Below are 27081 nucleotides of genomic sequence, written 5' to 3' on the forward strand. Positions count from 1 at the left end.
ATTTTCTTTCTTTTAGTTTAGATTGTATAAAAATGTTATCAATACTTTCAAAGACTTACATGCTACAACCAGATAAGAGAAATAAACGGGTTCGTGTATAATTCTCGTGATATCGGAAAACTAATCCACAAGCGTCCACTTAAGCTGAACCCGTCTAATAAACGTGAGTCTACAGCTCTTGCTCTACCGAAATACTATTTCTCATGATACAAAAGAATTAATCCAAAAATTGTCCACTAAAGCCAAATTGAAATTTAAATACAAGATGTATAAAGGCATTATTAAAATTTGAATTAATTTGGCAAAAAATCTAGTCACTGATCTTAACATGCACACCAGACAATTCACAAATATGATGCCCCTTTTGGATCTCTATTTGGCAACATCATTATATTATGGCTGGAAAAAAAAAACAGCAAATCATGTAATAATGCATTGATGTTGCCAAACAAATGGAAGGCCTAATACTAATTATGCATATTATGAAAATAATAATAATAATTTAAGGTGGGATCCACAACTCTCAGTCACTATTTAACATGTAATCACATGATTAGTATATGCTACCTGCACTTCCCCTTGTTTATCACTTTAGTATCAAAAGAATAAGTAATCAAGATTTCAAGTCTTTGATAATCAATTATTTTTCACTTTTTACAACTTAAGTTCAAATTAAAGAACTGTAAATTCTAACCAAGTCCCAAAAAAATTAGTCAAAAGAGCACCAAAACAGCCTTGGTGGAATATGGAGAAGGACTGTTGACCAGAGTTTGCATTCCTACTAAGTGAAACACTGTAATCTATGTCTAAACTTTTTGAACTAGATATCGCACTTCTCCTTAAGATTGAGAAAAAAAATTGGGTTAAAAGAGTTTTTCTTAATGGCTTAAACTTTTAAATGAAGTTATTCAAATTGCATCGGACAAATAAATGTTTTGAATTCACATCTCGTTGTCGTTCATTCATAAACTGTAGATATGTCAAGTGTTCAGTGAAAATAATGACCTCAACTTGCATTGACTGGGTATTTTAAGAATTAAATTAAATGGTGTAATAATGGGAATATTTTAAATCTGACAGGACATCCTAGCCATGTTCCAAATACCACAAAACTTAAATTACTTGCCAAACTAAATGACCACCTTGGATACAGGTTGTTTGACAGATACACGCACAAAAAGTGAAGACTTGCCTTATATGTTCCAACATCGCAAGTCACAACACATTCATCACTCTTCAAGATTCAAACTAAAAATGGCAGATTTCGAGAGCCCAACAGAAATTCCTAAATTCATCACCTTCCTCTCTTCTCTCCTTCAACGAGTAGCAGAGTCGAACAACGTTATCCTGAGCCTCCAATCCCAGAAACTCTCAGTCTTCCATGGCCTTACCAGGCCAAGTATTTCCATTCAGAGCTATATGGAAAGAATTTTCAAGTATGCAAATTGTAGCCCCTCTTGCTACATTGTTGCCTATGTTTATCTTGATCGGTTTACGCAGTGCCAACCTACTCTTCCTATCAATTTTTTCAATGTTCATAGGCTGCTAATCACTAGTGTCATGGTTGCTGTAAAATTCATGGATGATGTGTAAGTTTCCTTTTTATTTCCCTAAAATGTTATTGCTTTGTTTATTTTTGAATAATGGATCGATTCCTGAATTATGTATCATGGGTTGATTTTTCCAAAGACTTCTGAATTCTGCAGAAGTTAATTAACTACAAGATTTTTCATTTCTCTAATTAGTAGAGATTTATGATTAACCTATTTTTTCCTCCCGTTTTTAACTTGATTTCTTGATCCTACCAATAATATCAATTAGGTCCAGATATAAGAAACAAGCCATTCTATTTATTTCCTTATTTGTATAATACACTTTGGTGTTCAAAGACAGCCACTCATTTTATTGGCTTTTAAGGGTCTTTATCTAATATTCATAACTGAAAGTTACAATCTTAACATCTAAACTTTTCAGATATATTATAATGAAAACTAAATTGGACCATAAATCTAAATCTTTTAGATGAATATATTTCAAAACTTTTGTATAGAATCTAATGGAACTTTACCTTTTTATGTATGGATTTGAAAAATACAGGTATTATAATAATGCTTGCTATGCTAAAGTTGGAGGAATCAGCACAACTGAGATGAACTTTCTTGAAGTGGATTTTTTATTTGGATTGGGATTCCACTTGAATGTGACTCCCACTACTTTTTACAAATATTGTTCTTACTTAGAGAAAGAAATGATGATGCTTCAGCCAAAGATAAATATGTCAGAATCCTCCTTATATATGGGAATTTCATCAAAACTTCACTTGTCTTTCAGTGAAGATGAATCATCCCATCATCAACAACAGCAACTTGCTGTTTGAGATCAATGCTTTCCTTGTTGTAGTTAAGTTGATTAGACATATGGAGCAGCAAATTAAAAACCCTCATTGTATTAGACGTTATTACATATTTGGTATGAAGTATTAGCAACAAATATCCGGAGTTTCTTTTTGTGTATTATATGAATGACTCAAACTGCGAGGCCATGATTAAGGTTTTATCGCCTATCTATGAGAAAGAGGTAAAATTGAACCAACTTGACAAAAGGATCTCAGAGTTAATTGTTTGATCATCATAGGTCATTGCAGTCTTTTATGTCCTAAACTAATTTTTTAATGCATCAATTACACTTGGGTATTGTGCTAAAGAGTACTAAAGTTGAGACCTTAAAAAGTACAAGTCTGCAGATCAATAGCGACGCAAAAACTCTAGTGTTTTTTTTTTTTTTTTTTTATATCTTTTTGGTACCAATTTCTAATGAAAAAATGTCAAGTTTGACCCATTACAGACCCTATACATCTCTTCTATACACATAGCAAAGCTCAATGTAATAAGACAATAGAACTAGTTCAAATAGTACTTATTTGTTGGAATTTACTCTAGAAGAAAGTGAATTATTATTATTATTATCATTATTTTTTTTTCTAGATTACTGAATGTTGCATATATAAATAATGAATCACACAGGCATTTAAAGCGGAATACTTGCCGTGGATGAATTCGCTAAATTTCCAACTTGATGATTTCTTGAATTTGCCTTAAAACCTCGAGTCTTTTTATATCCTCCAAGTTCAGATTGGACATGATGAGTGAGCACCAAGATCTGATCAAAAATCCAAAAATAAGAACCTACTTCAAGAACACAAGACTAATTAGTTCTTAAAGATCAAGAAAACTTGTTTTCAAAAATTTCTAAAACTTCAAGCCCTTAAATATATTTGAACAAGTCTTGTTTCCTTATTCAAGAAAGCTTAGGTTATTATTAATTTGGAATTAAATATAAGGATTTGACATATTTCTCTTAACAAAGTTGACTTTTTAAGATGGAACCTGAAATCTTTATACCATGAACAATAAGTACATCTTAACCAAGCGTTGTGATATCCGAAGTCCTTGGACTTTTTATCAAGACACATTTAGAGTGCAGAATGAAAATAAAAATTGGGTATATCAGTATCCATCAAATTATAAGAAGCTGATAATTTATAGCATGCTCCTCATAGACTGAGATAGCTAGACAATGATAATGAAATAAATGAAATTAAAATGTTGTGCAATGTACTGTTCAATACTACATGCAAAATCAAACATGGCATTAGGCTTGGTAGCTGGTAAGCCAAACAAACATTATTTGGAAGACATTTTCTTTTTAACCTTCTTCAAGAACTGAATGACAAAAGGCACATCAGCAGTACGTAAAATATATCGAAATCTCATGGATTTATTAGGCGCAATGGCAAAAATGGCCAATGCATAAGTTGCAAACATAGACAAAAAAGTAGCAACCCACACTTCAAATAGAAAGGGACTCCATAACGAATAATGAGTCATTTGTGTGTAGATATGTATCAATTAGCATAATCAATTAAATGACATAAACATAATTCAGCAATAACATAAAAATAAGAATGGAGTTAGAAAAGCAAGCATTGGAAGTCACGTCGAAAACACTCTCTTAAAATCGTGTTGTCTTCTCTTTGTGTAGGTTCTTTTGGCATTATACGATTTTAAGATAAAACTCATGTGGCTGGTAACCAGTTCTCTTTTTATGGGGACGACAATAAGGAGATAAGTAAACTAACCTTTATCAAGTTGCTAAAAGTATAAGAATATATTATGAATTGCATAGAATGTTTTTCTTCTAAATTATTGTATTTAGTTCCACTTTTCAATGAGATATAAACGCCTTTCATAGGTGAAAATTAACCCCCACAATTAAACCATTAAAATATAAGCTATAATATGAATTATGATGTTTTAATTTGTGTTAAAGTTGATTATTAAATAAAAAAAGAAGAAAATTAAATGGTTTAAATATTGAAAGGTTAAAACTTTATTTTTTATGTTACAACAATCCCTCACAAATTTTAAACTTTCAAAATAGATAAATATATAATATATAGTGGCAATGTTATATCGTGCAATAGGTGTAAGTGTCTTTTGGACTTGAACCTCACTTAGTAATAAAAACTTCCATTTAAGGGAACCATAATGGATTAAGCCTTGAATTAGGTCCCTTTGGCCGAACTTCAATTGTCCCGCACACATTATCGATTTAGGCTTTAGTTCATAGCAGGTGGTGTTCTTAATGGTCATGTGCTTTAATCTTGATTCTAGTAAGAGTCTCTAAGAAATAGCCTAATCCCATAATCACGGACTCATGACAACTTTTACATAAGTAAGTCCTCCAAGAGTGTACGATCCGCACCTTGTGAGAATTGTCACTTCAGTACTCATTCAGAGTCTACCCTTCCTAGCATCACATTATTATTAGCACCATAGGGATGAACGCAAATAATATAGTGCTATTACAAGTCACGTATACGAGTTGTTTCTACCACATTGAACCTTCTTCATCGGATCTCCAATCACAAAGTTGGGTTACTCCTTCATGGGCTTAAGCTCTTCCCCTAGATGATTTATTATGTCCATTACGGACTATAATTTATTTGATGTCCCTCCTGAACAATAATTTGGTAACATCAATTTGGCATAGCTCTTATTCTCCACTTGTACATCTTCATGTCATCTAAGAACTTTTCAAATATTAAGGTCACATATTTAATTATAATAAGATAAACATGTGAAATTTATAAATTGACTTCTAGTAACTTGTTTTGAAGATGTACATCCATTCAACTCTTGCATTTCACTTGCATGTCTCCAATTTTATTTCAATACTTTACAAAAGTTAGTTTTACACAAAGTATGTAAGGTGCATCTATTTCAAATTTTTAAACACCCCCACGTTTCAAAGATATGATTTTTTAAAAAGAAATTTAAACACAATAATTCATTACCAAATAATGCACCAATATTCATAAGTCACAAATATAACATTGATCTTTATAGTCGACTGAGACTATGCGAATATCAATCATAAATGCATAACCTATTAATACATACACATCACATATATGAATGACTATATTAAATTATTAATTATCATCATCGAGGTTATCAAGTTGATGTCAATGTTCATTTAGCGCACACATATCCAAAATTTTTAATACCACAACTTTTGGAACTTCTTTTCCATAATTAAATTATCATTAGGGTGATAACGTGGTTAAGTGTGAACATACTTCAATGTATATAATTCCAGTTATACATGTTATTTTGAGTAGCATTATAAATGGCAACATTTCTTTGTATCCCAAGTCAAATCACTACCTCTTCTTTAACCTTTGAGAAAACAATTATTAGTGATGCTGGTATAATTTTACTAGATGGAGAAGGAAAAAACAGAAATCAATACTTTCATAGCCCCTAATTTTAAGTGGCATAATACACTAGACTGTAACAGTGATTCTCAAGTCACTATAATGATGAAAACAGTGTTTCACAACCCAAAATTACATTTTTCATTATCTAATTAGTTTCCCATTGATTTTGTTCTGCTTATTCCAAGTCAACTGCCATGCATAATCCAAAATAAATTACCAGCTCCACTTTTAAACATCCAACTCACTTTCTAAATATAATGAGATTCCTCCACAGCCTTATGTGATAATAATGATAGTCCACTTCCCTTCCTCTGGGTTGGAGAATGAAGTCCCAATGGAAGCAGGTAGAGGGTGATTTCCCCTTCCAATTCACATTATATATATATATATATAAAATTACCAATATACAAAGCAATATAATAATACAAAGGCAGGATAAAATGCAGACAAATAATACATGCACTCAAACTAGATTTCGAATTATAATAAATGTGAAACCTGGGTAGTAATAATATACTAGCTTTGACAACAGCATCCCATAACTCTGAAAGTCACGCCATATCAGGTGAATGATAGAAGAAAGTGGCGTAGGCATTCATCTAAATTACTCACTAGCAAGTTCTTATTGTATTAACATAAGCATTGAACAATTCTTGGTAGGATGACACATTATTTTAAGTCACAAAACTGAACTAATTTCAAGACGATAGAAACTTAAGTTCAAGAACATACTAATCGACTTAAATCCTTGTTTAAGCTTAATCATATATTCTAAGAGAACCATGTTTTAATAAATTTTATCAACAAGTACACTTTAAAATCAGCACAATTTCAATTTCATATGCTCATACACAAGAAAATAACATCTCACAATCAAGAAGGCTTAGGATATCTCAATGTTATCAACCTAAGCATGCTTCGAGACTTAGGGACTGATTTTCTTACGAAATATTGTTGAAGAATAATAAACCACAGGTCAGAATACCAACTAGAAATGGTTCCTTTCAACTGTAATGCTTGAAGGGTAAATTTTTACTAGTGGTCATTACAAACTAAAATGAGCCTAATACTTTAGAAAATATTTCAAGCTCAAGCTAGAATTAAAGATGCTAAACATGATCTAAGGTTGAATTTAATCTAGCTCATCCCATTCAGTTTAGTATAAAAATCTAAGCTTACAAGCTCAAATCCAATTCAATCTCGATCAGTAACCCAAGATTTATTTTTTAAATTCCTTTTTTTTCCTCGTTTAATTGGAGTTGAGAACGTTTATATCAGAAATCCAACTCACTTGCAAGCTAAGAGAGGCTTTACTGCATTTGTGGATGGAAAGCGTAACAAAATTATAATAACAGTTTCCACATATATTTCAAGTGGTGTCGGCAGAACATGATGACGTCACTAAATTGCTGAAATGAAAATCCGCATATGAGGAAGAAGAAAATTAACTAAAATTTTCTTTCGGATTGATGACAAAGAGGGTGTGATATTTGATGTATTTTTTCTAGAGTATGTAGTTATAATCTGTCAGGTTATGTAAGGTCTAAAATGTGCAAAATAAACGACAAACTATTTCAATTCTTTAAATATGAAAAGTACTTAGCAATCTTATAATCGACCAAACTATCCACAGCATTTATGACTCAATATTTATTTCTGTCATCTAAATGACCGTTGATGGTTGCTTTTGAAATTGTTGGTGAACTTTCATGTGATTTTACATTTTGAAAATCACAATACCAAATATCTACTCACAAATCATACAACAAGATTTTGGATTGTTGGAAAAAATGGATGATTATGTGTAGATATTTATCAATTAGCATAATCAATTAAATGACAAAAAATAAGAAGAAAATTAGAAAAGTAAGTCTTTAGAGTCATGTCGAAAACACTATCCTAAAGTCTTGTTGCCTCCCTTCGTGCGGGTTCTTTCCGCACTACACAACCCCAAGATAAAATCCGTGTGGCTCATAGCTAATCCTTCTTCTATGGGCATGATCATATGAAGATAAGTAAACGAACCTTTATCAAATTGCCAAAAATATAAAAATATAATATGAATCGTATATGATGTTTTTCTTCCAATTTATTGTATTTAGTTCTACTTTTCAATGAGTTATAACCACATTTTATAGTTGAAAATCAATCCCCCCAATTAAACCATTAAAATATAAGTTGAAATATAAATTATGCTGTTTTAATTTGTTTTAAAACTGATTATTAAATAAAAAACAAAAAATTAAATGGTTAAAATATTGAAAGGTTAAACTTTATTTTTCATGTTACAACAGAAAGTCATTGGCGCCATTATCAGTAGAGCGTTCTTGGCATCAGTTGGAGACTCTCTGTCTTTTGTTGCGAAAGCTCTCTTCAAGGATCTTCAATTAGGTGTTTTACGGGCTCAGTCCAACGTACATTTTTTCTACCAACAACCAATCCAACCGGCTCTGATCCACAACCAATATAATTCACATCGATTGTTATTGAATTTTACTCATGAAGGACAGTAAACGGTGATGATTTGTGGCTATAAAGGCAAGGAGAAAACACCACAAATATCGGATATGAAGGAACTACCAATTACATAAAGTAATCAAACGTTTTGGACACTTCAAGAGGTCTTCAAGGGGCAGCTGAGTTCTCTTTGTTTTCTCACAAAAACCACACAAATCATGCTAGAAAATGGCTAGGGTTTATTCTTTATAAATATGCTAGAGTTAGGTTTTTCAATTGGACCATTAAGAAAGGTAAATGGGCCAACATTCAAGCCATCCAAAAGGGAATACAATTAGACTGGTTGGAGCTCATGGACTTGGTTGTTGAATTTATTTCATTAATCGACCTATGCCTATGAAATATATTAACTCATGTTAACATCATAGTCCGAGATTTATTTGATATCAAAAAATCCAACAAATCTCCACATTGATACTCAATAAATCTGCAAGCAATCAAAACACATAGTTAGCACTTGCATAATCAAGATAGCCAAAATTGGATCACAGACCTTACATCGTGTTTCCTACCTGAAACACATATCATATCTGCTCTATATACTCACTGGGGCTAAGGTCAAGAACACCTAAGTAGAAGCAAATATTTAACAGTAAGCAATCAAGAACAAATACATATGCGATATTATAGGATAACATACATATTTTTTCATAAACGCGTTTTGATGAGTTTGTTTCACTCATGATTTTTGCACAATTTTAGTTTGGTTAAATACTAGATTTTATGAGTGTAGAACGTTTTTGATATGTTTGTTAGTGTTGTTTTGAAGATAAGGAGAAGCAATAAGAAAAGAAGTATTAAAGTGGACGAAAAGGCCAAAAACACGGAATTGGGGTAGAAAGATGGCGCTTAGGCGCTACGAAACGAAGAAAAGATGAAAATTGAACCCGAGAGACAGTGCCTAGGCGCTACCACCAGCGCCTAGGCGCTGAAGACACAGCGCCCAGGCGCTATAGCCAGCGCCTAGGCGCTGAAGACACAGCGCCCAGGCGCTATAGCCAGCGCCTAGGCGCTGCGATTGGCGATTTAGGGCGCGTTTTTTTTTTTGGCCGTTTTTTTAAGTCATAGAAACCCTACTTCAACATAAAAACGTGGAGGCACCTATAAATACATGCTCCTGATACTTTTGAAGGGTTCTTGACATATTGTAGAGAAAAACAACAAGAAGGGAGATTAAAAGGAGAAATTTAAGAAAATTAACATCAAGAATTGAAGATTGGAAGCACTCATTTGAAGAGGAAGGAGATCTTGGTGCAAGAATTTCACTTTTTCTTCTACATCTTTATTTGAAGCTCGGTGATGTATTCTAAGACAATCTCATATTTTTCTTCCATTATTATGAGTAGTTAAATTTGATTTTAGGGCGAGCAATGTAATCTTTTGGAAACCTTTATTTCATACAATTGAGATTCTAGTACTTTTTTATTTTATGTGTTGATTTTAATATTGTTCTTAATACATTTAATTACTTGATCACTAATTAGATGATTTGTGAACAATGATTGCATAGAGATGTGGATTATTTGTTTAGACCACATGTTAAAATCCGGTAAATTGATATAATGTGTAGAGATACCTATATTGATTGCTGCGGTCGTGTGTGAATTCTTAGAACCAATGTTTCGTTTAATTAAATTTAATTTGCATAGAGATATGGAATTAAACTAATTAAGTAGGCTCAATGAGAACTCGAGAGAGGTAAGTTGAATACAATAGAAGAATTCAACCGAACACTACCTTAGGTTTTATGAATCTTGATTTATGAAGTAAAGGTGACCAATAGGTGAAATTGTTCCGCCCTAACGTCCATTTATTGTTTGAATTCTCAATCACTTTTCGTTGAATCCAATCATATTTTTAAGTCTTTAGAATAAAAATCACATTTAATCATTGTTTTTGATTTACATTCGTCAAATAGTAGTTAAAGAAAGATTAAATTAAGTGCTACAAAATAGTCCTCGTGGGATCGATAACCGGACTCTTAGGTCCACTATTGCTTGTTACGGATCGTACACTTGCGAAACAAAATTTTACAACACGTTTACATAGAACCACCGAGTAACACCAAGTTAATCAAACACACAGTTAACCACGTATGCAAAAATTGCATAAATGACCGACGAGAAGATCTCAACACACTTATCCTATCCCATTTCATGTTGCTCACATCTCGAGAACACTTATCATCTCTCATCGCCCACCATGCTCACTACACTCATCACTCAACTCATGTCTAACTGACAGGTCAAAATAGATCCTAAGTCTATGGGAATTACCTCTATCACTACATCACTTCTCTCAACCTATATGGATAATAGGTCTCCACTTAACAGAAGTGATAGAAGTGCATTTCTCATACTCCACCTGATCAGGGTCTCTTTACAGATAAATGATTCTAGACATTTAATCATCTCTTCACTTGTGATCCAAATGTCACACTGTACATCCCTGGTACAAACCACAATGTACCCCTGGGCATCTAAACTCCACCTCACCAAAAGACATACAACACACTATTAATGCATCCTAACCCACAATCATGCAAACAATCACACCAAGTAATCATATTGCCTCAAATTCATGCAAATGCACATATCAAACATATTGAAATACGGCATATAATCATGCAACAAAATTAGACAACCACACACATGCAAAAATGATCACACAAATGCACATGCAGTAACTAGGTTTACTTTCAATAAACCTCACTAGGGTCATCACTCTACCCTAAAGCCAAATTCGCCTCACCTCTCATCTTACCCTTCAGCTTATCTTTCTTCTAGGGACAATCCCTAATAAAGTGTCCAGACTTACTACAAGTGTAACACCTTCTACCACTAGATTTGTCTTGTCCATTGCCTTTCTTCTTACTAACCGCATTACTTGAGTCACTACTCGAATCACTATTATCTTAAGTTCTACTCAAATTCATTTGCTTAAACTTCATTCTATTCCTCATCCTATGTAACTCACCACTTCTCTTATCCTTTTTTTTTAATCTTAATCTCCATCTTCTTACTTATAAGTGAGTTTATGACAATCTCAAGTATTAAGGTGTCCCTACCGTACTTAATTGTATTCTTAACCTCTCTATATGAATCATGCATGGAATTAAGCAAGATAATAACCTTATATATTTCAAAGATATTTTCATCACAATTTACAATGTTTTGAATTAATTTGTTAAAGACATCCAGATTGTTGTCAAGATTTTTTGAAAGATCCATTTTAAAACTGAAAAATCTTTCAAGCAGTAAAATTTATTAGGAATGGACTTAAACAAATATAAGTCCTCCAACTTTTCCCAAAATGCTTTGGTAGAATCGAGTTTTTTAACTTTTTTCAAAACAGTGTTAGATAGGTGTAAAATACTTGAAGTGTAAGCAAGTTCATCATACTCTTCTTTTTGTGCTTCTGTTAAATTTGCAGAAAATTTGTCATCTATGACTTTTGAAACCTTTTATTCGACCAAAGTACCATTCATGTTTTGTTGCCAAATTAAAAATTCCAACTTCAAAGCGTGAAAATATTTTTAAAAAAAATAGAACAACCAAAAGTACAGATAAGTCACACAAAGTTATCATACGGCCACAATATATATTGTTCTAAATTCTTAAGGTTTCATAAGATCCACGACTTAGATTAAGGGAATGTTCGAACGAGTCAAGTCCAGGTGTTCTAACAGGATAATCAATGCAACACGAAGGTATGTAAACAAAGGTTCGAATTTTCATGCAATGCAGTCTCACACAATGACTATGTAACAGTTAAAGCACAAAATCAATTACTAACTTGGAATCAAAGTTCTACACTTCAAATATGGCAAATAACTCCTAAATTTCTAGTACAAGCAATGTTACCCTTTCACGATAACCACAAACCTAATGTCATCCCAAACGATGACGCGTTAATGTTGAAATTTAAACCAAGATAAGCTGATGTACCAGAGCGAACCAATCTGAGTCCATAAATTATGAGAGATGCGAATTTATCACTTTAGGACAACCAATATTGGTCCTAAAGTCTCTAGAAACTGCAGCAACCAACAAACAATGATCAATTCCCGAACGTGCGAAAAACAATTATGCCCAGAATCTATTGCATAACTCGAAATAGAAAACTAACAACACCAAAATGTCAGAAATATTGTTAGAAACAAGCTTCCTGAAGATACCTTAGCCAAAAAAAGGCCCAAAGCACCCTCATGAGCGGTTACTCTCCCTGCGCATGGTCCTCATGAGCTGCCTCCACACTCCACCAGTGGTCCTCACGCGGTGGACAAGCTGGACTGCCACCACCTGACCGTCATACCAGTGGTCTCTGTTTTCCAAAAATCCTTCTAGATTGTTCTGAAATTGCACAAATAGATCTTATTTTTGGGTAGTTTTCTGAACAATTTTTCGATCTGATTTCTGTCTTGTTTCAGCCAGTTTTCTGGACTTTTTTGCATGTTTCACAAGCCAAAATCATCACCTTGAAACTATGATACAAATATTGTGGAAGCTCTCTTTAAGAATCTTCAATTTGTTGTTTTTCGGGGTCAGTTCAACGTACATTTCTATACCAACAACCAATCCAGCCAGCTCCGATCCACAACCAATATAATTCACCTCGGTTGCTATTCAATTTTACCCACGAAGGACAAGAAACGATGGTGATTTGTGATCATAAAGGCAAGGAGAAAACACCACAAATGTAGAATATAAAGGAACCACCAATTACACAAAGTAATCAAACATTTTGTACACTTCAAGAGGTCAATTTTCACTCTTCAAGAGGCAACTGAGTTCTCCTTGTTTTCTCACAAAAATCACACAAATCATGCTAGAAAGTGGCTAGGATTTATTCCTTATAAAGTATGTTAGAGTTAGGCTTTTTAATTGGACCATTAAGAAAGGTAAACAGGTCAAGACTTAAGCTATCTAAGAGGGAATACAATTGGACCGGATGGAGCTCGTGGATTTGGTTGTTTGACTTATTTCATTTATCGGCCTATGCCTATGAAATATATTAATCCACGTTCACATCGTAGCCCGTGATTTATTGGGTATCAAAAAACCCAACATCTTCTTCATATTGAAACCTAAATCAACATCCTGGCCAGGGACTTCCGTTCGGGCTAGCCATTTTTCTGATGCAATGGTGCAAAGATAGAAATCAGGCATCCTGTTATGTACATGCGTGTGTGTGGGGCACAAATTGAAAGCAAATTAATGTTATGACATAGTCCAAGTAAATGGTCCAAGATTAAAACAAGTTTTTATTTATATTTTGGGATTATTATGTGGCAATTGTAGAAGTCGACAAACTTATAATAATCATGATAAGAGGCTAGGCCCTTATTAGTGTTCATGACATCTGATTTTAATTTGTACTGACTAAATCATTAAATTACTATTTATTAAGCAAACGATCAATGAAGGACTAAGTCTATGAAAAAGAAGACCTTGTACTAATCATATTTCAAGACTAGGTTTCAGTTCAAGGAATATTCCTGCCAGCCATTAGAGAACAACTCTAGTTGAAACTTGAACTGTGCAATATTTAGCCTAAATTTTATGTTTGTGGAGCTTATCTAAACCTTAAAAAGGTTGACAAATAAATCTGTGACCTTTCTCTGATAACATAAACTATTAGGTAGTTCAACAAGGACGACATATAACAGATTTTGAATTATGTGTTATTCCTGGAAGAAGCTTCACGTAAACTTCTCTGGAATATCCACATAAAAATATCACAAGAACCATCAAGAATGCCGTCATTCAGATGACGTGGCATCAAGAATGTCTTTGTTCAAAATTTTAATAAATTATGTGCCATGGAGAAAGTTTTCATAATTTTTACTTCTCAAAGGTTATGCGCTGTCAATAATGTCATTCATACAAAAAATTGAATACTTTCTGCAGCAAATACTGTTGGTGCTTGATTTTAGAGGTGAAGAAATGTTTGTTCCTTCCATTTTTATTTGTTGTATTACTTCATAAACTCAGTGAGGGGATTTTAAGATCACTTCACAGTAAACTCAGTGAGAGGATTTTAAGATCAATGGGAGTTTTGATACAAACTGTTGTACTCGCGGCAAGCAGACAGAGAAATTTATGAGGGAAAGAATCAAAGAATCATTTGCAATCCTGCACTACATCAAGAATATAATTCTATCTACAAAATCATTGAATCAAGCTAGCAAACATAGCTAAATTTTATCCGTTGTTCAAGTTTTAGAAAAAAGCTTCAACTGCTGCAAGATAAAAAGAACAGGAAGATCGTTTTTAGGCTCTAGCCTTGTGCTCGAGGACACAAATCTTGGTCTCCCATGGGAAACTGTAGCAACCTTGGTCAGAATCCTTTTTGATTCACACAAGGATCCCAAATTTGATTGAAAAGTGGAGAAACAATTTCACTACTTTATTAATTAAAAATTACATCATTGTCCACTAATCTATTACGAAAATGTTGAGTCGGCCCAATTGAAATAAAACATAATAATTAAGTAAATTGACTAAATAAACTATGGTTTACATGACTACTTTAACATAAACTAGGAACAACATGTCTAAAGCTTTAAATTTTTCAATTGTCTTCCTTCAACCAGATAACATGTGGCCGTTGACTTACCTTCTCCTCTTCTTCCTTAGGGTGGCACATATTGTGGCTGAAGTTGAGTTTTAGACAAAAGTTACAACTCTGGCAAGATGAAATAGGAAAGAAACCGATCCTTTTCTCAAGCACTAGCGCTTGTACTCGGAAATACACATCTGGGTCTCTTAAAGTAATCTCTTGTCACCCTTGTCATAATCGGGATCAGAAACGGGAGAACTATGGAAAGTATAGTAAAGAACGTAGACATTGTGTTATTAGGAGCAATAGCCCCCATACAGGTATCATAAGTTGATATGAGTGCAAGAAGCGAGATTAGCAACTCTAATCGTAAAGGAATTTTAGTAGTGAGAAAATTTATCATGTGAATGGACATAAAGAAGCCAATTGAGTTAAAAAAACAGGAATGGACCATATGAAGATAGCTTGTGTGCGCCCATGACTGCCCGACCAGCAGTGTGAGGTGGCGGTGATGACCGAGTGTCACTAGTATCGGTCTTGTTACTTGTAGGACTAAAGTCTTCCTGCCATACACCACCTGGTGTACTAAGAACAGCTTGATACGTTGCAGTTGTGATTAATACAGCTATGACTAGCAATGTATGTCGAACTTTGTTGGGGGTGTCTATAGTTTTGTCATAGTTGAAGAAGTCCCGCAATTTTTTGGAGGGCTTTCGAGGCCTTTCTCTTCCTACTTCACTTTCCGATGGCTCATGAGTGGAAACATTCCTGTTATCTGATTGCGTTGCCCATTGACCTGAGTTTGTGTTTTCAACTCCTGAAGCCCCAGCTAGCCTAAGCATTTCCTCGATTTCAAAATCACCCCTTTCTGATATTAATACATCAAGCGGTGTAAGACCTCTCTTGTTCAGGGAATTCACCTCCAACATGCCCTTCGTAACAAAATTCTCATCCAGCATCAACTCTATAACCTGATAATGAAATTTTATTCAGATTATATGAAGTAAATACTACATAGACTCAATAACGTCATAACTAGAGAAAAAAATTCGAGAGTTTGGTACTTGCCTCGTATTGCTTTCTGGAGACTGCAAGATGCAAGATGGTGTCCCCTTGAGCATCCTTCTGATTGAAATTATCCTCTTTATTGTACGTCTTGTGGTGAACTACCAGGCTCTTAAGAGCTTCAAATTGGTTGTTTTTCACAGCCAGGTGGAAGGAGGTTTCACCACGAGCTGTCAATTCTCTTATGCTGTCTTCACAGGCCAAAAGCAGTTCTTCAATCACTTGTGTTCTGCCTTTGATCACTGCATAATGTAACGGGATTCTTCTCTCTTTTCCCTTAACCATACACAAATTACTATCGATTTTCAGAAGCTCCTTTACAATCTTTGTATCCCCGTTGGCTGCTGCCATATGCAATGGACTGAAACCTTCATGATTCAATTCTTTTGTGAATTCTGGCCTCATATTTAAGACCTCCTTCACAAATTGAAGATTGCCTACCATGCAAGCAATATGTAATGGATTGTCTGGGCCAGATAAGGCAACAGACCTCATCAGGAATTGATCATCTTTGATCAGACTAAGCAGTTGATGAACATCTCCTTTTTGTGCAGCCTCAATTAGCCTTCTGTCCATGGTCTAATCATACATTCTAATCACAAATTCTTGGCATTAGTGTGTATAAATAATTTGGTAATGCTTATGTTGGAAGGACCTAGATTTAACTTCAATAAGAATATGAAATATTGACTGAGATCTGTTCTTGGATCATGTTGACCAAGTAATTTGTGAAGAAAATCAAGGGATAAGATTACTGGTTACAAAAGATATGAGATATTCACTGTGTAAACCGCAAGGCATTGTCTATATACATATAACCTTATAGACTTATGATTAAAGAATGTTTTTAAGTATTATCTGTCACCTTGAAATCAAAGAAGTGATTAAATCATAACACTTCATGAATGCAAAATGCCATCAGCACTGGAAGCCATTCTTCTTCTGCCAAATGTAAAATTACTAGTTATAAAAGATATGAGATATTCACTGTGTAAACCACAAGGCATTGTCTATATACATATAACCTTATAGACTTATGATTAAAGAATGTTTTTAAGTAATAACTCACCTTGAAATCAAAGAAGTGATTAGATCATAACACTTCACGAATGAAAAATGCCATCAGCACTGGAAGCCATTCTTCTTCTGCCAAATGTAAAAGCTTGACGGTCAACCCACAGGGCAATTAGTAAACTATTTAAGTCCCTTCGTCGAATTTTAGTAAATATACGTATACATTTGAAAAAATAAAAATACAAGAAATTGCTTTGCTAGACAATTGGAAGATCGAAATATTGTCAGTTTTGGCTCAAATTTCAGACGGTGAATCTTAGCTACGTGCTCTACAATTAGAGGCTCGTTTCACTACAATCCCTCGGTCTCATTTTCAGTTCAAATTTTGTTTGATAAGATCCTTAAATTTTTTCTTCGTTGACTGTTGGTAGTATTCCATCTGGTGACGATGGATAATTGGTGATCCAAGAGAATTAAATTCTTGATGATACCGTCCTTATTGATTATAGTGAAATAATTAAAAGGTTGAATCCCAACTTTAAGGGTTTCCCACCGTCCCTGTCTTGGAGCATCGTGAGGGAGGTAAATCGCAGGTTAAGCCTCCAAAGGTATAGGGTGGAAGGCTGCTTGTACACTTGCACTTACCCAAGAACCAAATCCATATTTCAGGATTCGAACCCTTGACACGGCAGCCTCAAGCAAAGCTGGATTTCTCCACCCTCCCCTTTTACCACTTCGAGATGTGCCCTGGGGGCGATTATAGTGAAATAATTGATTGGAAGTTGGGTGGTATAAATATACAATTGCGAAGTACATTGCTTCATCATCTTAGCCCTTTTTTTTTCTCCTAAATAATGTTATTCAACACCATTTGTGTCAAACATTAGTTTAGGCGGCAACTACATATCAGTAAATGATAGATTCAATTAATGAAATGTTAATGATTCATTTAATTGAACCTATTAAATTGGATACTTAAACAGGTGCTAGATAGCATTTTTTTTTTTTTTGGAGTAATGCTATTCAACATCGTTGGTGTCAAGCACTAGTTTAGGTGGCAACTGTTGAAATAGTTGAACGAAATTCGAGAATGTTGTGCAGTAATTTATATAAATAGGTAGTGAATAAATATTCGAATAAAATTTTGACTTACAAAATTAGCACAACAAAAATAGAACGAATAATGGTCGAGGCAAGAGTTCAACTCTTTCTACTTAAGACGATAATGCCCTGTATTGGTATTGACGATCTTCTGACGCTCATCACCTAAGATACAACGACCTCGACTTGTAATAATAACACTCCAAATTACAAAATTTGACGGACCTACTGATATTTTGATCTCTCAAAAATAATATTTGGGACTATAATGCAAAATATGGAACACTGAACGACAGAAGGACAATATTGCGAGAGAGGGAAGCGGAGAAGAAAATCTTTTTAGAATGAACAAAACCAGAAATCTGGAGTCTATTTATAAAAGTTGAAAGGTTGTGCCCAAAAGACACAATCGTCTAAAAGTTATGTCTTGGAACAGATACAACCTATTTGGACAGGCAGTTAAAACTGTCACCAACCACCAGTTTCTAGAAAAAGTCACGTGTCGCACACAGAAAATTCGGGGACGAAAAATAAATAATATAATTATATATAACAACTGGGCTAAACTCAAGCCCAAGCCCACGACTCGTGCTGAGCCGGCCGGTAGATCAGACGGACAGCGCACGCGCGTGAGTTTAAGCTGAACCTACTAACATGTAAATCATCTCCCCTCCAAAGACTAGTGGTGCCCCTTGGGGCCCAAATCGAAGTTCCAAACTTAAGCTATATAAAGTAGTTTCTATTCTTCTAATTTTCCTATGCGGGATTGACACTTTTCAATTTCCCACCAATTTTTATTCTCAATTTATTTCAACTTTAAGTGGTCATCTATTGGCTTTAATTTCTCATTTACCCTTAATTAGTTTTGAGATATATATATATATATATATATCAATTCTACTTATAGAGTAGAATGCACTTGGCCAAAGAAATCATTTATCCAATTAATGGGACCCATTTAAATAATTGGTCAAAAGTTGGTCTTCCAACATCAGCTACATATCATTAAATGATAGATTCACTTAAATGAAATGTTACATGATTCATTTAATTGAACATATCAAATGTGGTAACCTAGACAAATGTTAAATAGCATTATTGCTTCTTCTTTGAATTTTTTTTTTTTTTGACACTATGATTCCAAACTCTATACTCAGAGCTGTCACTCTTCAAGAAAGCAGATTCGCTGAACTGATTGCTCAATATTTTGATCGCAACTTTCTCTAGAATACTACTATTCATGCATGGTTTAGGGCATTTCGAAAATAGAGTTATAATTAATCATCTAATTCCAAGCACGTTGAGAGTTATGGAGCTTCAACTTGACAGGTTAAGAACTACATTTTGGAAGTTGTGGTTTCTACTTTTTATCTTTTTGCATTTTGTTGACACATAAAAATTCAGCCCAAATCGAACGGCCCAAGGAATGAAATCCAATTGGAGGATCCCCAAATCAGATAGCCCAAAAAACGAAGTCCAATCAAACAATTCAGGATGAAGGCCCAAATAGGGAGGCCCATGAACGCGGTAACACCATCGCCCAAGCTTGCAAGTCGCCCAGGATCTGAGCTAATGGAGTGCCATGCAGTCGCCCAGAACTGCTACTCTATTCTCGCCCAAGCTTCGAGTCACCCAAGGTCTTAGCAAACATGAAGTGTTATGGTTATCAAGAAGCGCAGTTATTAAGCAGCCCTATCATGTTCCATGATTCAAGAAATTCAATTGAAGACGGTTGAACGACAAAGAGTAATGGTACCAGTTAGAAAAGGCAGTTCCATGACAAGTTGGCCATTACGAGGAAAGTGGGTAGTTATTAAACAATCAAGCAGTTTTTAGGTGGTTGATCACAAAGAGATCATACAGGGAGTATAAAAGGAAGAAAAGACATAGAGCAAAAGGACTCCGAATCAAACACTCTCAAACAGAGAATATGTAACTTTAAATTTCTTAGTTTAAATTTAAATACTTCTTTTACAGTAACTCGTGTGCTTGCGCCCCTTGGAGGCATTCTGTTTTTATTTTCCAATTGTAAAGTCATCGCCAATAAAAAATGCCCCTTTTTGGGACTTTGTCTCAAGACGTTTGTCCCTTACACAATCGTTTGATCCCTTTTTAATTGTTAACGACGAATTCGCGTGAAACAATTTGGCACGCCTAGTGGGACAGTGGTGTTTGGTGTTGAAAATACAAAAGGTAAAACAATATGCCTCAAAGATCCGATAAGGAAGCAGCAAGTCAGGGAGGAGTCCAGTCTGTGATCGAGGGATATAAGGAGCAGCATGCCTCTCCACGAACAGATGGACAGAATCAGAGCAGTAACAGTCGTTACGAACCAATGACAGAGTTGAGTCCTAGAACTATGCGTGCACTACTTGGAGAACTCACACAAGATGTCGTTGAACAGGTAAATCTTCGAAATATTCATAATATGGAAAGATTTACCCAAAATGAGAATGTACATTATGACAACATGGCCAAACAACTAAACACTTTGAACGAAATAATGAATAAGTTAGTAGGCCAAATATGTCAACCGGTTATGCCTCTTGCAAACCACTTTCAAACTAGGACAATTGTGGGACATAATCCCTCAGTCCTAAATCCGAATCAAGGGATAAAACCACTTTCTGGTCCTTCTACTTCAAACCAAGGGGGTGGTACATTGCCAAATTAGAACAATGGTAGTGGTACGCCTAACTTGGGGGGTAAACTAAATGTAAGAGATAATGTCCTAAACAATGGACAGAATACCCCCACATGTTAATGAGGGAATAGATGTTCAGGCTAATGGTAATGACACAAATCATGGTAACTTTGTTGCTAATCAAGAACCAAACATCAGACCTCATGCAAATCAACCGGTTAACCAACCTGTAGGAATTCCATATGACCCTAATGTCATGTTGAGGAATCAGATTATGGAAATCGTACAAGATCAGATGGCTTTTGGGGTGCGTCCTGTCATTAGGCCGACTTCCACAAAACCATATCCTGATTGGGTAGACCAAGCATATCCATGGCCTAGAGGGTATAAAGTGCCAGAATTCTCACAGTTTACCGATTTAGGGGAGGTGTCTACTCTAGAACACATAGGGCGATTCACATTGCAAAGTGGTGATGTAACTGATTACCATAAAATGAGGCTTTTCCCTAGTTCATTAACAGGAGTAGCTTTCTCCTGGTTTATCAACTTGTCAGCGAACTCTGTTCAAACATGGCAATAATTGGAACAATTATTCCATGCTCAGTTTTATAAAACTGAGTCTGAAGTCACTTTAGCTAATTTGGCGAATCTACGTCAAATGCCAAACGAATGGGCAGAAAGTTCTCCAAAGTTTCAAGACAGCAAGAAGCAAGTGTTTTGTAGCTCTGCCCGAAAAAGAATTTGTCAAAATCGTTCAGGGTTGTTTGAACTTTGATTTAAAAAAGAAATTCCCAGACAAGGAATTTCCTGACCTTTTCCAGTTGAGTGCGAATGTGATTAGCTATGAACGACTGATAAGAGAAGAAAAGCAGATGAAAAATTTTAGTAAAGGGACTTATTAAAAAGACCCAAATTTTGACGTTCATACCATCAGCGATGAGTCATACGATCAAGCCGAAATGTGTTTGGCCGAATTGGTCAAAGGAGATACGTATACTTGTCTTATAATGGCTAAGCCTAGACCATCGGGCAAGGATGAGCCCATGAAAGATGGAAACATAAAGGTGAGAACGTTCTCGTTCGATGTAACCAAAGCTAACCTTATATTTGATAAATTATATAGGGATAAGCAGATAAAGTTGAGCGATAAGCATAAATTGCCAAATTCTGAACAAATTAAGGGTAAAAAATATTGTAAGTGACATAATGCATGGTCACATTTGACTAACAATTGCTTGGTTTTTCGCAATGTATTGCAGGATGCCATTGAATCAGGACGAATTACGTTCGACGATAAGAAGAAGATGGCAGTGGATGAAAATCCTTTTCCACAGCCACTTGGAGTGAACATGGTGATGTCTGATTTCAAAAACAAGTTGCCAAAATTCAAGTTGGTCATAGATGATGGAGAAGAGGACCCTGAACCACATCCCAGTGTCTTTGAACGAATCAAGGGGAAGGAGCCAAAAAAGGATGAAGATGTCCTGTGTGCAAGATGTAAAAGAGAAGTGAGTGGAAACACAGAGAAACCAGGGATATGGCAGCATCCCCATCGCCCTATTTTCTTCCCAGACACTCAGCCTGGTAGAGGGTGAGGTACATCATTCTATAGATGACCACCTTTTGAAAGGCAGTGCAGGCCAGTAGATAATGGGAGAACATTCAGGCTGCAACCTAACGGGCCAAATGTATGGCATTCGTTCCAATATAATGCAGGAAGGGCAATACCCTTCGATGAGATGACTAGAACCCAACAAAGGCGTTTCCAACGAAACTATGGACGAATGATGAGGTAGCAACAGGGAGTGCCACATCCTAAAGCGCCTAAACTACTCAAGGTAGCCAATCAAAATGTTCCCAAAGATAGTGAAGAGACCGGTACAGATGAATCAATGAAAGAGCTAACAGAAACTTCTTCTGAGAGATCGAACGTTGAGCGAGATAGAAAGGATGAAGAAAATCTAGATCAGCTCCTTACTATTCAGTTCGGTAAGTTACCTCATGTTGTGGCTAATAATTATTTACTGGCCAATGAGTTCAAGAATAAAGAGAAAGAAGAAGAAGAAACATAGGGTAACAAAGGAGAAGCATGCGTGCTGGAATATGAAGAAGGCCAGATTTCTAGAGAGGCCTACAATGGTGAGGAAGATGATGGTATGACGGACATTGAAGAGGAAATCGATCTGGAAGCAGAAAGGAAAAGAAGAAGAGTATCGCACAATACTCTGTTGAAGCAACTACATCGAGAGGGAGTTCGTGAAGTAGACTTACTGGGAGAACCATCTGGGCGTCCTTTCAATTTTTACGTGCTGTACGGGACTCCCAAAAGGAAGAAGAGAGTGCCTCGTTCTGAAAAGTATGGATCGTCTCCAAGAATAATGCCTCCTCCCACAGGCTGGGTAATTGATGAAGAAGCATTAGAAAACAGTAAGGAGGAAATTCAGGAGACAGAGGCTCAGCGCGATATGCTGCACGTCGACTTATCACAGAGGGATAATTCGACAGAGAACAAGCAGGAAGTAGAAATAGAGGCTGCCGAAAAGGTTATTTTTAAACGGCCAGCCATGAAATTGACTAAACACTTGAGGCCATTGTACGTTAAAGCTCTAGTTAACGGCATCCCTATGGCAAAAGTGCTTGTCGATAATGGAGCAGCTATAAATACCATTCCATCTAGGATGATGAGAAAATTTGGAAAGACAGAAAGGGATATGATTCCAACAGAAGTCATCCTTACAAGTTTCAGTGGAGGAGCAACTGCAGCTAAGGGAGTTATGCCATTGGACATAACTATAGGTACAACTACTAGGACCACAGTCTTCTTTGTAATAAATGGTCCTACTAGTTACAATGTGTTACTAGGAAGAGATTGGATACACGGAAGTCGTTGTATACCCTCAACGCTCCATCAATGCCTGATTTTTTGGAATAACAAGGATGAAGCAGAGGTGGTACAGGCCGATCATAGGCCTTTTGTCGCAGAAGCAAACTCGGTGGAAAAGTTCATGTACGAAGGAAACTATGGACCTGTCAGGGTAGTACAAGATGGGGAGGAAACTCAAGTTGTCGCGCAAAGCGAATAGCCATTTTCAGTGGACGCACTCACTGAAATGTTCAGACAGATGAGGCCACATATAATGGCCCTAGAAGAGCCAGTAATTGGCAAAAGAATAATTAAGGAGTCTTGAATGAGTTCTAAGCAACAAAAGCAAACGGTCGATATTCAGGCCTTCAAAGCCAAATTAATGGCTTTCAATAAAGCATGCAATGACAAGGGGAAAGAAGAGACAGCCCTGAAAGCGCTGAAAGACAAATTAGCAGTATTCGAATTGGAACAAAGTATTGGCCGAGAAGTCAACAAGGTGGATTGTTTAGAAGAATAAGCACTTACAAGGGAACTGGACGACGAAGTGATGCGGATCATCAAACCTGGATACGCTCAAGCAGAAGACCCTTTGATCAAAGTAAATATTGGCACTGACGGAGAAGATCGTCCAACATTCATCAGCAGATGCTCGATCAAGAGGTTAGTGATAAATTAATCGCTTTGCTAAAGGAGTATAAAGATTGTTTTGCTTGGGAATATGAACAAATGCCTGGTTTAGATAGAGACTTGGTGGAACATAGATTACCAACTAAGCCTAATTTTAAACCTCATAGGCAGCCTCCTAGACGTTTTGCTCCTAATGTACTCCCTGAGATTAAGAAAGAGATAGAGCGATTATTGAAAGCAGGCTTTATTAGAACAGCCAAGTATGTCGAATGGTTGTCCAATATCGTGCCAGTACTAAAAAAGAATGGTAAACTAAGACTGTGCATAGACTTTAGGAATTTAAACATAGCTACACCCAAAGATGAGTATCCAATGCCCACGGCAGATTCTTTAGTAGACTCGACTGCTGGACACGTCACGTATTCTTTCATGGATGGGTATTCAGGATACAATCAAATTTATATAGTTGAAGAAGACATACACAAAACTGCCTTTAGATGTCCTGGGTCTCTAGGATGTTTTGAATGGGTGGTCATGCCTTTCGGCCTAAAAAATGCAGGAGCAACTTATCAAAGGGCAATGAATTTAATCTTTCATGATATGATAGGCAAGTTTGTTGAAGTGTATGTAGATGATATAGTGATCAAATCCATTAAATAACAGGACCATTTCGAACGGTTAAGATGTTCATTTGAGCGAATGAAGCAATATAAGCTAAAGTTGAATCCCTTGAAATGTGCATTTGGTGTTAATGCAGGGAACTTTCTTGGTTTCTTGGTACACAAAAGAGGGATTGAACTTGATAAAAATAAAGCGAAAGCCATTTTAGAGGCCAAACCACCTAGCAACAAAAAAGAATTACAAAGGTTTCTAGGCCAAGTAAACTTTTTAAGACGCTTTATTTCTAATTGTGCAGGGCGAACTAAAGTCTTTTCGCCGCTCTTAAAGCTGAAAAATCAGGACGAATTCGTCTGAAAAGAAGAACATCAAAAGGCTTTTGAAAGCCTGAAGACATATTTATCAAATCCACCAGTGTTGGTGTCACCAATCCAAGGACGGCCAATAAAAGTGTACGTATCGGCTGAAAAAGAATCAATAGTTGGAATGGTCAAACAGGAAGACCAATTTGGTGAAGAAAGGGTAATTTACTACTTAAGTAGGCGGTTAACAAAATATGAATGTAATTACTCTGCTCTCGAAAAATTATGTCTTGCATTGTATTTCACATGTACAAAATTAAGGGTTTATTTACGGCCTGTAACCGTTTATTTAATTTCTAAAGTAAATTTAGTTAAGTATATGTTCTCTCACCCTATTTTACACCAAAGGGTAGGCCTTTGAACATTAGCTTTATCAGAATTCGAGATACAATATATACCTCAAAAGGCGGTCAAAAATTAGGTTTTGGCTAACTTTCTAGCCGATCATCCATGCCTGAAGAAATTGAATTAGAAATCAATTCATTTGAGCTAAAACCTTGGGTGTTGTATTTCGATGGGTCAAAAACCTCTAAAAGTGCAAGAGTAGGAGTAGCATTGATTAATTTTTTAGGGATTTGCTACAAGTTCGCGTTTACTTTAGACAGGATGTGCACCAACAATCAGGTCGAATATGAAGCCTTAATCGTAGGCCATGGGAGTAAAAAATGTGATCGTTAGAGGCGATTCTCAATTGGTAATTCACCAATTGATTGGTGATTTTAAATGCCAAAGTGATTCCATTATAAGTCAATATGAGATCGCCTAAGAATTGTTAGAAGAATTCGACTAAATAGAACTTCAATGCGTTAATAGGATATATAACGACGTGGCAAATGAGTTGGCCCAAATGGCCTCAGGGTACTCAAAGGTTTTGAATTAGAAGTCTACTTGTGAATATGGAACCATATTACCTGTGATCCAAAGAAGGGCGAGAATGATTGAACTTCACTGCATAGAAGATGGAGATGCAATGGATTGGAGAACAGAGATTAAAAGGTTCCTTAAAGAACCTAATAGAGGGATTAGTAGAAAAATGAAGCTGTGTTTGCTGAACTATACACTAATAGATGAAGAGTTGTTTAAGAAACGCTCTGATGGTGTATTGCTAAAGTGTGTTAGTTTGCAAGAAGCCAGGACGATCATGGCTGAGGTGCACGAAGGGATATGTGGAGCTCATCAAGCTGGCCAAAGGATGAGATGATTAATTATTAGGAGTGGATATTTTTGGCCAAAGATGGGAGAATTATGCGTTCAGTATGCAAAGAGTTGTTTAGCATGCCAAAAGCATGGTCCAACATAAAGGGCGCCAGCACGAGAGATGGCACCTATTATTAAACCTTGGCCGTTCAAGGGTTGGGCGATAGACCTGATAGTAAAGATTTATCCCCCATCGTCCAAGCAATATACTTTTGTTATAGTTGCAACCGACTATTTCACCAAGTGGGTAGAGGCGGTACCTTTGAAAGCGATGTCCCAAAAGAATGTTATAGAGTTTATCCGTGATCACATCATTTATAGGTTTGGAATTCCACAAACGTTGATGGTAGATCACGGAACATCTTTGAATGGGGATCAAGTGAACAAATTTTTGAGTGAGTTTGGGGTTAAATTAGTAAACTCCACACCATATTACGCTCAATCCAAGGGACAAGCAGAATCTTCTAATAAGATTCTAAAAAATATCATCAAAAAGATGATAGATGAAAATGCCAGAAATTGGCACGAATGTCTGGATAAGGCCTTATGGGCTTATACAACATCATCTCGGTCATGTACCAAAATTAATGTCTGGATAAGGCCTTATGGGCTTATAGAACATCACCTCGGTCAAGTACCAAAATTACTCCTTTCCAACTTACTTATGGACAGGAAGTCGTTTTACCTATGGAAATCAACGTTCAATCATTAGAGTGTGCTTGCAATA

General features: G+C 35.7%; 2 protein-coding genes across 2 annotated transcripts; one reads left to right on the top strand and one right to left on the bottom strand.

Moving 5' to 3' along the window:
* Positions 1–1210: 1210 nt before the first annotated feature.
* Positions 1211–2463, top strand: LOC111378462 (cyclin-U4-1-like). Its single transcript, XM_023001659.1, has 2 exons — positions 1211–1589; positions 2098–2463. The coding sequence occupies exons 1-2, from the start codon at positions 1255–1257 to the stop codon at positions 2375–2377; spliced, it is 615 nt and encodes a 204-aa protein (XP_022857427.1). The 5' UTR covers positions 1211–1254; the 3' UTR covers positions 2378–2463.
* A 12685-nt stretch (positions 2464–15148) lies between these two features.
* Positions 15149–16686, bottom strand: LOC111378460 (ankyrin repeat-containing protein BDA1-like). Its single transcript, XM_023001657.1, has 2 exons — positions 15929–16686; positions 15149–15831 (listed from the first exon to the last, which is right to left on the bottom strand). Exons 1-2 carry the CDS (start codon positions 16499–16501, stop codon positions 15292–15294), a joined length of 1113 nt encoding a protein of 370 aa, XP_022857425.1. The 5' UTR covers positions 16502–16686; the 3' UTR covers positions 15149–15291.
* Positions 16687–27081: the final 10395 nt, after the last annotated feature.

This window comes from Olea europaea, unplaced genomic scaffold, assembly GCF_002742605.1.
Source record: "Olea europaea var. sylvestris unplaced genomic scaffold, O_europaea_v1 scaffold1817, whole genome shotgun sequence".
Lineage (NCBI taxonomy): Eukaryota > Viridiplantae > Streptophyta > Magnoliopsida > Lamiales > Oleaceae > Olea > Olea europaea.

What these genes read in the sequence shown, in the direction of transcription:
- LOC111378462 (XM_023001659.1), top strand. Translation starts at nt 1,255, where the DNA reads ATGGCAGATTTCGAGAGCCCAACAGAAATTCCTAAATTCATCACCTTC. An exon ending in GTAAAATTCATGGATGATGT is followed by an intron (nt 1,590 to 2,097) that starts GTAAGTTTCCTT and finishes TGAAAAATACAG; the next exon opens with GTATTATAATAATGCTTGCT.
- LOC111378460 (XM_023001657.1), bottom strand. Translation starts at nt 16,501, where the DNA reads ATGGACAGAAGGCTAATTGAGGCTGCACAAAAAGGAGATGTTCATCAA. An exon ending in TCTCCAGAAAGCAATACGAG is followed by an intron (nt 15,832 to 15,928) that starts GCAAGTACCAAA and finishes TTTCATTATCAG; the next exon opens with GTTATAGAGTTGATGCTGGA.